At 43.2% G+C, this 10745-nt stretch overlaps 2 protein-coding genes across 13 annotated transcripts in view; one reads left to right on the forward strand and one right to left on the reverse strand.

Annotated features, from left to right (window-relative positions):
- LOC144987953 (G2/M phase-specific E3 ubiquitin-protein ligase-like) overlaps positions 1-4724 on the reverse strand; it is a 33334-nt gene extending 28610 nt beyond the window's left edge. Inside the window, exons 1-7 of one of the 3 annotated variants that reach the window (XM_078937840.1) lie at positions 4585-4724; positions 4189-4236; positions 3898-3944; positions 3733-3825; positions 3548-3628; positions 3133-3443; positions 1198-3021 (exon numbers count right to left, since the gene is read on the reverse strand). In XM_078937840.1, coding sequence (XP_078793966.1) covers positions 2936-3021; positions 3133-3443; positions 3548-3628; positions 3733-3825; positions 3898-3917 — 591 coding nt within the window. In that variant the 5' untranslated portion in view covers positions 3918-3944; positions 4189-4236; positions 4585-4724 and the 3' untranslated portion in view covers positions 1198-2935. Of the gene's footprint in view, positions 1-1197; positions 3022-3132; positions 3444-3547; positions 3629-3732; positions 3826-3897; positions 3945-4188; positions 4237-4584 lie in introns of those variants that run through there. The other 2 variants (XR_013651648.1, XM_078937837.1) reach the window with 2 other exon arrangements.
- The window catches only part of LOC105355350 (NACHT, LRR and PYD domains-containing protein 12-like), a 249628-nt gene that overhangs the window by 94850 nt on the left and 144033 nt on the right, over positions 1-10745 (forward strand). For 3 of the 10 annotated variants that reach the window (XM_078933992.1, XM_078933988.1, XM_078933991.1), the window contains 2 exons: positions 8474-8650; positions 10299-10472. The exons of the other annotated variants lie outside the window; for them this stretch is intronic. In XM_078933992.1, coding sequence (XP_078790118.1) covers positions 8474-8650; positions 10299-10472 — 351 coding nt within the window. The remainder of the gene's footprint in view (positions 1-8473; positions 8651-10298; positions 10473-10745) is intronic. 10 annotated transcript variants of the gene reach the window in all.

The raw sequence follows: 10745 nt of genomic DNA on the forward strand, positions 1-10745 counted from the left end.
ACTTTTTCCAAAATGGCGGCTTTTCTGTTGATTTTATCTCCATAGCAACCATTTTATGTTTTGGTCCCCTCGGGATGACGAACAGATTGACGTCAGTTTCGGACAAATCGGTAAAAGTAAACTTTTTGTTGTCCTTAGCAACAGTGGTTTTATGCTAACCACGCCCACATTCCTTATATGTCCATATCCAGTGTTTTTCAATGTATTCAGTTTCAGGCATTAATGCATGCATTCAATTTTCACTGTATTGTATTGAAATGCATGGGAGTTATAACAGTGCGCCACTTTGCTAGCTTGCCACGCGCACGCCGTTCAAAATCTACAACTTCTAATTCCAACATTTTTTACACAGTAGCTTGCCATTGATGCCCAAAAAGTTTTGAGACGATCGAAGAAAATTCCAACGGCAAGTTTACGTTTGAATCTGGTGGTTAAGGTGTTTTTTATAGAAAATTCAAGATGGCCGCCTTTTCCCGAGGTCAAAGGTCGACGAAACTCCAGAGGTGATTGTAGACTTACGCTAGGGACATGCGCGTCAAATTTCGTGAAAATCGCTCGAAAAAAAGTTCATTTTTCTATATCGTGTAAAAACGCGAAAAACGCAAATTGGCAGATTTTGGCACAAAATGGCCGCCAAACCGTAGGTCGTGTCGCCATCATGTAATGATTCCAAAACTTTCTTTGGATATACCCGACAAAGTTATCTGGGTTTCGTTAGCCGATTCTTAAAAATAAAATCAGAAAAAAATTTTTTTTGCCGAGTCAGCACTTTTTTTTGCGACGGTTTTTTGTTTACCACGGCCACATTCCTTTATCGATTTTGTCGTATGTGACATTGTTTTGTTCAGTGTGGGCCAGGGTATCGCATATTTCAGTTTCAGGCTATTCCGATAAAATATGTGCGAGCTAGCTAAAATGGCGACGGTTGCGAATTCGCCACGCGCACGCGTTTCAAATTCTACAACTTCTAATTCCAACATTTTGTCCACAGTAGCTTGCCATTGATGCCCGAGAAGTTTCAAAAAGATCGATAAAAATCCCTAGGACGAGTTTTCGTTTGTATACGTTACTAAAGGTGCTTTTTTAAGAAAATTCAACATGGCTGCCCCTTCCCAAGGTCAAAGGTCAACGAAACTTCTTTGGTAGTTGTAGAATCAGGGTCTTGGCATGTGTGTGCAATTTCTTGACAATCGCTTAAACAAAAGTGTCATTTTCCCATATTGTCAAAAAACACGAAAATCGCCATTTCTCTGAGTTCGCCACAAAATGGCCGCCAAGCCGCAGGTCGTGTGGCCATCCCATAATAATTTCATAACTTCTTTGGGATATCTCCAACACGCCTGTTTTGGTTTCGTAACTGTATTTTGAAATATTTTTTTTTGGCCCCATAAGCGATTTTCGGCCCATTCATTTTTTTGACGGGATTGCTCGCCGTGATGTCATCATCGTGGGGGGGGTGACGTTTTCTTTGCCGAAAATTCATTTTCAATTTATCCTAGGTGTGTGCCAATTTTGGTGAGTTTTCGGGTATGTGGTGGGGGTCAAATTTTGGCTCAAAGTGGAAGAAAGAAAGAAGAAGAATAATAATGAAACGAAGCAGAAACAATATAGAAGTTTTTGCAGTCAGGTGGCCTATGTATTTCAATGCGGCCTGTCTTTTACTATAGGCTGGGCATGTCTTTTTGGCTTTAAACCCGTCTTTTGAGGGCTTTTTGGGGCTTTTTTGTGTTTTTGTCGTCATTTTTGCGACTACAATTTTGTCGTTTGTGCGGGGGTGTTGTGCGTGTGTGTGTGTATTTTTGTTGCGTTACACAATTGTCGTGTCGTTGTGTGCTTTGGGCGACTTTTGACCCCATTTTTTGGCGTTTTGACGCGTTTTTTTGACGTTTTGGACCTTTTTGAGTGTTCGACCCTCGTACCAGTTACAATATGGTCCTTGCAGTCTATGACTGCTGCGGGCCATAATAATGAAACGAAGCAAAAACAATATAGAAGTTTTTGCGGTTAGGATTTCCTATGTATTTCAATGCGGCCTGTCTTTTACTATAGGCTGGGCATGTCTTTTTGGCTTTAAACCTTTCTTTTGAGGGCTTTTTGGGGCTTTTTTGTGTTTTTGTCGTCATTTTGCGATTACAACGTTGTCGTTTGTGCGATGGTGTTGTGCGTGTGTGTGTGTATTTTTGTTGCGTTACACAATTGTCGTGTCATTGTGTGCTTTGGGCGACTTTTGACCCCATTTTTTGGCGTTTTGACGCGTTTTTTTGACGTTTTGGAGCTTTTTGAGTGTTCGACCCTCGTAGCAGTTACAATATGGTCCTTGCACTCTGTGAGTGCTGCGGGCCATAATAAACATTCGAAAAACAATATAGAAGTTTTTGCAGTCAGGTGGCCTATGTATTTCAATGCGGCCTGTCTTTTACTATAGGCTGGGCATGTCTTTTTGGCTTTAAACCCGTTCTTTGAGGGCTTTTTGGGGCTTATTTTGGCTTTTTCGTGTTTTTGTCGTCATTTTTGCGACTACAATTTTGTCGTTTTTGCGTTGGTGTTGTGCGTGTGTGTGTCTATTTTTGTTGCGTTACACAATTGTCGTGTCGTTGTGTGCTTTGGGCGACTTTTGACCCCATTTTTTGGCGTTTAAACGCGTTTTTTTGACGTTTTGGACCTTTTTGGGGGTCGACCCTCGTAGCAGTTACAATATGGTCCTTGCACTCTGTGAGTGCTGCGGGCCATAATTATAAAAGCGGTGATGCCATATGGATCATTTGAAAGAATGGTGTAAGTGGACATAACGCTCTATACTCATATTTAGAATTTCACACCCTTCTATCAAGTATCCTCATACCTCTTTTAAGACTTTCCCTATCTCCTCATCTGTTATCTCTCCTACAGATGCCTTGAAACTGTCCTGCCCTGAGATGTAACTGATTAGGTTCTTTCAGAGGAAATATGAACCCGGTCCGCCATGTACAATGGACACAGCAATCATCTTGCCTGCTAAATAGTATTCATCCTCTAGGATAGCTGTCCAAGAAAATTCAGAGTTAAAAGTATTGCATCAGTTTCCATATTAAAAAACACTGCATGACTGAAATGTGTTTGTTTTTCCTTTTAAGACATTGTACAAAACAAAACCTGTTGAGTTGTAGACCAGATAGCGGCTCTCCATGGGTCCATCAAATATGGGCCGTTTCTTCAGCTCCTTCATCAGAAGGGAGAGGAATTCTCTCTTGGGACCACCAGTATCGATACCTTCCTCAAGTGTCCCTTCATTGTCAGAGAATTTCACCAAGATGTCTTTCTTCTCTGAAAATGTTGCTCTTTTAAATCCTCTGACTGCTCCATTCCAGATGTCAGAGCGACAGATGTTAAATCTGCTGACAGCTCGATGGTCAATCTCAAGGGCCAGGTTTGCCATTATCTCAGATATAGATGGTTTGTCCATCCTGTCATCAGATAAATCATGACTATATTACATGATACAGGATAGCAGACATTTTAGACAAGGAAAAATAATAGCCACAGTTGAATTTAGCGCATAGTTTCTTACCCTTCTAATCTGCTGACAGCTCGATGGTCAATCTCAAGGGCCAGGTTTGCCATTATCTCAGATATAGATGGTTTGTCCATCCTGTCATCAGATAAATCATGACTATATTACATGATACAGGATAGCAGACATTTTAGACAAGGAAAAATAATAGCCACAGTTGAATTTAGCGCATAGTTTCTTACCCTTCATCTTCTTCAATGTCATGGTTGCACTCAACCCTGTCTGAGTCATCCTCATCCTCAATTGCAATGGGCGCATAAAGCTCAGTATATTTACTAAGAAATTGAAACACAAATTTATTTTGTTGATGTTTTAATCATGAAATTATAGAAAGTAAAATTTAATACCTATAGCATGTAGTTTCCATTGTGCATGATGACGTTCCTGGGACCTTCTGTAAGTTAGAAAGTAAGATATGAATAACAAATATAACAAGGTTAGGTTACAGAAGTTTAAGTGTTAAGTTGTGGCTAAAATAGGACAGATTTAGAAAGAAAAACTATTCTACTTTACACAAACATGGATCTGTAGGTCAGTGTGACACATAATTTTATGTAGTTGAAGACACTGATTGTGTGACAGTCTTTTCAGACAAGGCAAAGTGTGAACCATAGACTGTCTTTAGAAGCCACAATTACAGGAGCTGTTGAATCAGTGCCTGGCTCTACATCTGCAGGTTCCCATAGCTGGAAGTGAAAAAAATTATATATTAATATACATCAGTGAGTGCTTGAGATCTGATTAATAGATCTAGAGCTGAACAAATTGGAACAACATTTTTTGGATTCTATTATTCTGAGTAATTTAAGACAGGAGGAAAGATCATTCCCATAGTATACTTTCTCCCAAAAAGTTGTTTTCTTAAGTTCGTAAAATATGTGTTGGCCAGGACACTGCAACATCTTTCCATAATTTAAATGATATTTTTGTATGTGTTATCGCAAAATTATGGCTTCCATGTAAGATTTAGAAGCATTTTCTCTTTAAGTTAGAATTTAAAGTATGACAACTGTAACAACAAAAGTACCACTCACTAATGTATCAGCTGTATTGAATTCCTCTGACCTCGGACTCCTGATGATCACTTCTGAATCTGATGAGTCAGATTCATAGTTGGTTTCCTGAGCTGTGAAGTACAAGAACAGTAAAAGAGGAATTTAGACTACTTAAAGCGACAGACAATTTTGCTTGGGGCTCTGGGGCCTGGGGTCGTCCGCCCATGGCCGGTGTTTCGCCCGTGGCCGGTAGTTGGCGCGTGGCCTGGCCCCTCGGGGGTCGACGCCGCAGTCACAGCAGGGGTTAAGGGGTTCACTTGGGTGGGTTTATTTCATTATTATTATTATTATTATTATTATTATTATTATTACTATTATTTATTTATTTATTTATTATTTAATTTATTTATTTATTTGGGGGGGGGCTGGGGGGGTGGCGTGCTAGTCCTTAGGGAGGCCAAGGTATGAATGGTGGGGCTGGACCCCCTGCCCCTCCGTTCTGGCACCGGGACCCTTCCTTGCTGGCTGTCTCTCGGCGCTACGAGGCTCTAGCCTCCAACGGCGGCTGGCTTGCCGTTTCTGGCTGCCTGGCCGCTCTGGGAGGGGGGGCGCCTACCGCGGCCGGCTGGGGGGCCGGTCGCTCGGGGGAGCCTACTCCCCCGGTTGTGCCCATCCGCCTGCTCCTCCCCACTCTCACCCAAACAAATATTGCACACAGGCACATAGGGCTCCGGGAACTGGATGGGAGGGGTATGCTGGCGGGGGATACTGGGGATACCCCTCTCTGGGTTCTCGTCGGCACCCGCCCTCCTCCACGCTTTTTACTTGCATATTAGACACTCTGATTCATCTAGGGCCTTGTGGAGGGGGTCTGGTGGAGGGGGGCACGGTGAAACATCCATGCTCACCTTTCGCTGGCCCCCCCCACAATTTTAACTTCCTCCACACACTGCATGCTAGCAGCACACACACACACAGCAAATACACACCACTCACAGAGGGACCCCGGAGTGGGGGGCTCTGCGGCTTGACAGCGGTGGGGCCCCCCACACTGAGGACCTCCTATTTTACCAGCAGCACACACACATCACTCCCACACCTCCATACATGGGTGGGGTCGGCGGGGGGGGCGGCCGGTCTTCACCCGCCTTGTCCTCTCAGGGCGGCCGGGGTTATGGGAATCCTGTCGGCTGCGGAAAGGGTCGGGCATGTGGCGCTGGGGTCGGCCGGCTGGGGGGGGGGGGGGGGGGGGGGGGTTTACTGCGTGGCAGCGGGGGGTGGGGAGGGTAACCAGATGATTGTGAGTATGTGTGCGTGAGTGCATGGGTAGGACGGACCTGGGGGCTGGCTTGCTGGGACCCTCTGGGGCTTTCCCTCCCCATCACAGAGAGGGGAAGGCACTGAGAGGGTTGGGGAGGGGGGCTCAGATATTATGGCGGGGGGGGGGGTTGTAGTGTTTAGGGTTGTATGGTTGTGGGGGGTGGCTGTGGGTGCGTGGCGATCCCTGGGTTGCTTAGGTCGCGTGCCTGGGCTGGCTTGCGGAGACGGGGCGCCGGTCGGGTGGTGGACGGCTCATGGGTTCCGGGGGCCCTGGCCCTTGTCTCGGTGTCCGGTGCCCGGTGGCCCCCATGGCTGCCGCCTGGTACGGCTAAGCGCTCCTGTCTTGTGGCCTGGGGGCCGGACACTGGGTTCGCTTGTGCCTCTGGGCACTGGGGGGGGGGCCCTGTAGGGGGGCCCTCTCTGTGCCTGGCCGGTGGGGTGGGCGGTCCCCTCCTCCCCTCCTCCCGGGCTGCCTGGGTGCGGATGCTCGGGGGGCTCCTGGCCTGGGGGGCTCTCCTCCCCTCTCCTGGTCTGGCTGGTTTGGCTGGGTGGGATCTGGCTCCCCTTATGAACACACGGTTCACGTCGGCAGCATGCATGTATCCTCACCCCCACGTGCACGTGCACACTGCCACACTGCTCCCTATCTGCTTCATCCCTCCTCCTTACCCACAGTGTATTGATGGACAGATTTTTTTCGCTCATCTTAGTGTCAGATTTTCACCTTTGATGTAACATTTTTCTTTCCGGCATATCTGGTAGAATTGTAACAGCTTAAAATAATAACTTATTCAAATCAGTGCTTGTATCCCCCACCTTTTCACCTCTTCCTTTTACACTCTTCCACCCTCCCCTCACATTCTCCCCTCTCCCTCCCCACACACACTAAATGTAACAAATAAATAAAAACTAATACAACAAAAACGGGTTTATACAAAGCTACACTCTAGTTTTCTCGAAGCTATATAACCTCTTTTTGTGATAGTAAAACCTGTAACACAAAAAGCCTTCAGCTCTAATCTGTTTGCTAAGCTGTTGGACAGAACAAGTTCGAAGAAAAAATAAAATAAAAAAAAATAATAATAATTTTGTATAGCAACTTTCAAGATAAAAATAACAAAATGCTTCACAGTAAAACAGAATATAAAAAAAATATGACATAGCTTAAACCAGGATTTTAAAATGCACTCTGTAGCAGATAGGGGAGCCAGTACACTTGGATTAACAACATTGTGACGTGTAAAAACTTGGAAGAATTGATTTAAAGTCTTGCAGCAGCATTCTGGACAATCTGGAGCCGTTCTAAAGATTTCTTTCTTAAACATGTGAAGATGGAGTTGCAGTAATCAAGACGAGATGATATAAAAGCGTTAATTAGCATCTCCATCTCAGAACATGACACAATTGGACTCAGTACTGCAATGCTTTTTAAAGTTAAAATCCATGCGGGAAATGCTGCCATGTGCATCTTGGCTGCACGTAAATATGTGCAAATAACGTCAGCCTTTATTTTGTCGGGACACGACTGGATACACATATTCACTTTAAAGTTTACACTGTTTCTCAGGACTGTGCAGAGTAGCATTTTTCCATTCAATAGCCACCTCCGCCAGCTCACACACCGTCCCAAAGCAGCTCCTTTGCTCCTTTAAGAAAGTTCTTCCAGGAGACACGGTTGTCCTGGGTCGGACAGACTGCTCACGCAGAGAAGCTGGATGGACTGCGGTCCAAAGTCTCCTCCGGAACCCACACCTTAAGAAAACACCCTCCCCTGCCCACAAACAAAAAGCTACGAGTCCGGATGCTATGCTCAGGGACACGTTTTCCTTCTCTGGAGCGCCACACTGTCTGTGCATGACGTAAAAGCCAGAGCAGTAATTTATCACAATCAACAATCAGCATAACCTGCCTATGTCGATGGGAAAGAATCACTGATCAGGGCAGAGTATTCCAACAGTGTGTTTAAATTAAGCATTTTATTCTGATTAGGTTTATATTCCGATTGCTTATGTCCCTGTAAACCCAACTAGTGTCTAACAGTAGCACTGTTTTTTTTTGTGTATTTAAAAGAGGAGGATTTTCTGTTAACTCTTTTCCAAGTTTTGATGAATCAGCAGCTTTGTTTTCTTGAATCTTCCTCCTTTGTAAAATATCTACAGGGGGTTTAAACTTTCTTTGTACCATTGATTTTGTGTCGTATCCATTAAAATGTGATCAAGATTTTCCTTTGGTAGTTTTTTTTTTTTTAACAATAATTCAAGAAATCTTCATTTCTCAATGAACAATTCACTTTGCAATGTGATCATTTGAAAATGCTTTTTACAATTTAGGAGTCAAGATGAAGAAATGCAGTTTAATCTGACATTTTTGAAATCATAGCTTTAAACCAAAGCAAAATCTGTTGGGTTTTAAATTGTCATGTTTTTTGGTTCATTAATTAAAAAAACTCATTTTCTAACTGTCAGTTCAATCTGCATTTCTGACATTCATTTTAAAAATATATTTAGTAAATAATAATTCATGAGGACAAATGATATTATATAATTCCTCCTCTGTTGTACCTTCATTTTAAAGTCATTTCCTCAAACACTTTTCTGTCTGATTTCAGGTTAAAGGACTGCAGTTTGTCAGAGATCAGCTGTAAAGTTCTGGTCTCAGCTCTGAAGAAAAACCCGTCTAATCTGATAGAACTGGACCTGAGTGTGAACCAGAACCTGAAGGATTCAGGATTTCTTCATCTGTGTTGTTTTCTGGAGAGTCCAGACTGCAGACTGCAGACTCTGAGGTCAGACTCCATGTTTCAGTTATCTTCAGATCAATATGATGACAAAGTTGTGTTGACCCACAGTGAGCAGAAATGTCCAGATTCTGATCTGCAGCAGCATCTTCCTGCAGCTGCTTGTTCTCTTCAAAGATCTGCAGAAGAACTTCTTCTTTTCTTCCTGCAGCTGCTTGTTTCAAAGCTGTCTGCTGACATTTGTGCTCCACAAAGTTCTGCTTGCAGCCATCAGCTCTTCTTTGTGTCTTTGCTCCAACAGACTCCTATAAAGTGCGTGCAGAAGAAGTAGCCGTGAACGCTCACATGCACTCTGAGTCCTGCTGTGTTTCAGCAGATGCAGCTGAGAGTCCAGCGGCTGATGTTTGTGAGCAGACAGTGACAGAGTCATGCTGCAGCTGGATGCTGCTCTGACAGACACATCCTCCACAAACATCCTCACCTTTTCATCCACAAACATCATCACATCATCCATCAAAGCTCCCAGCAGCTTCTGACTCTTCATTCAGAGCTGAAGTCATGGATCAGGGATCAATGTCCAACATTTGCTGCTGACTCTTCCTCATCACTTCCTTCTTCTCTCTGCTTTGATCTGTTGGAGCTGAAAGTCTCTGCTTGAAGGGCTGCAGCAGAGAAGGACTGGAAGATCATCTCCTGAAAACTAGGAGGAAGACTTTCCAGCATGATGCTGCTGAAATTCTCCCATGATTCAGTGCTGTTTAGAGAAGAGCTGAGCAGAAAGAGGAAGTGGACTTTTTCTGCTGTTGGTGCAGAAACTTCAGTTGGTTTGGATGCAGCCACAGGCTGATGTTTGACCTTCACACATCTGGACTTTTTACTAAAGAAGCTGCATGTAAATAAGTTAGAGGGTCACACCGAGTGAGAACTGACGTCATCCCCCCACTTCCCCCTGGATCTGCTGACTGGAAATGAATTGCGCAACACTTATTGTGAATGTGAAAACGAAAATGCAATCCCCTCTTTGCATTATCACTTCTATAATGTCCCAGAATGAGTGGTGTTAAAGTAGAAAATGAACAAACAAATTTGAAGAATGGATTATTACATTTATTTTTGAGTCATTTGGTGCAGTTATATTGTCAAATGAAAAGCATTTCTGTTAATCCATTTTAACCGTCAAATTACATATTTCTAATTGAATTTTGCTATACATTTACCAGATAACTTTTTGAAAATGAAATGTCAAATAACATTTTCTTTATAATTTCAATTTAGTGAGAGCATGAGCAGTGTTAAAGAAAAAAAAGATTTTTCAATTTAAATTTTAGTATACAGCTTTGTTGTGAAAATGAAAAAGCATTTCCAAGATAGAATTTTATTTTTAATTGAGACACAAATGCTTCCATACATTTCTGCCGTGAATTTTGAAAAGTGATTTAGTAATTATTAATTCATGATGATGAATTATATTTCAACTTCTTGTATGTATTAACTTCAGTATAAAGTCATTTAAAATCGATTTCATTTTAATTTACCAACAAATGTTTTGGGTCAAAATCAAAGAGAAACTGCTAAACAGTGAAAATGTCATCTGTTAGTCTGTCATAAGGGCAGATCCCACCAGACTGAATGTATCAAGTTCCTGGACCTCCAGCTGCATCACTGCTCCTGAACACACATTTCTTTCTGATTGCAGGTTGGAGGACTGCAGTTTGTCAGAGATCAGCTGTAAAGTACTGGTCTCAGCTCTGAAGAAAAACCCGTCTAATCTGATAGAACTGGACCTGAGCGAGAACCACCTGTACAATTCAGGATTTCTTCATCTGTGTGGTTTTCTGGAGAGTCCAGACTGCAGACTGCAGACTCTGAGGTCAGACTCCATGTTTCAGTTGTGTTCAGATCAATATGATGACAAAGTTGTGTTGACACTAAACTGCGGACATGAGTCACTTCCTCATCACACTTTTTTTTTTCCTGTTTCGAGCTGAATGTTAAATCTAAATGGTCAGGAAAAAAAAGGCAACTTTAGCCACACCCATCAAACAGTCTTCAACTAGTCAGCCTCGCCCACACTGCTGTACCACGAGACGTGTCAGTAGAACATGACCAGCTCTCCTTAGGCAGATAAAAGTTAAAGGGTTGT

This window comes from Oryzias latipes, chromosome 2 (genome assembly GCF_053564925.1).
Source record: "Oryzias latipes strain Hd-rR chromosome 2, Olatipes_Hd-rR_3.1".
Classification (NCBI taxonomy): Eukaryota; Metazoa; Chordata; class Actinopteri; order Beloniformes; family Adrianichthyidae; genus Oryzias; species Oryzias latipes.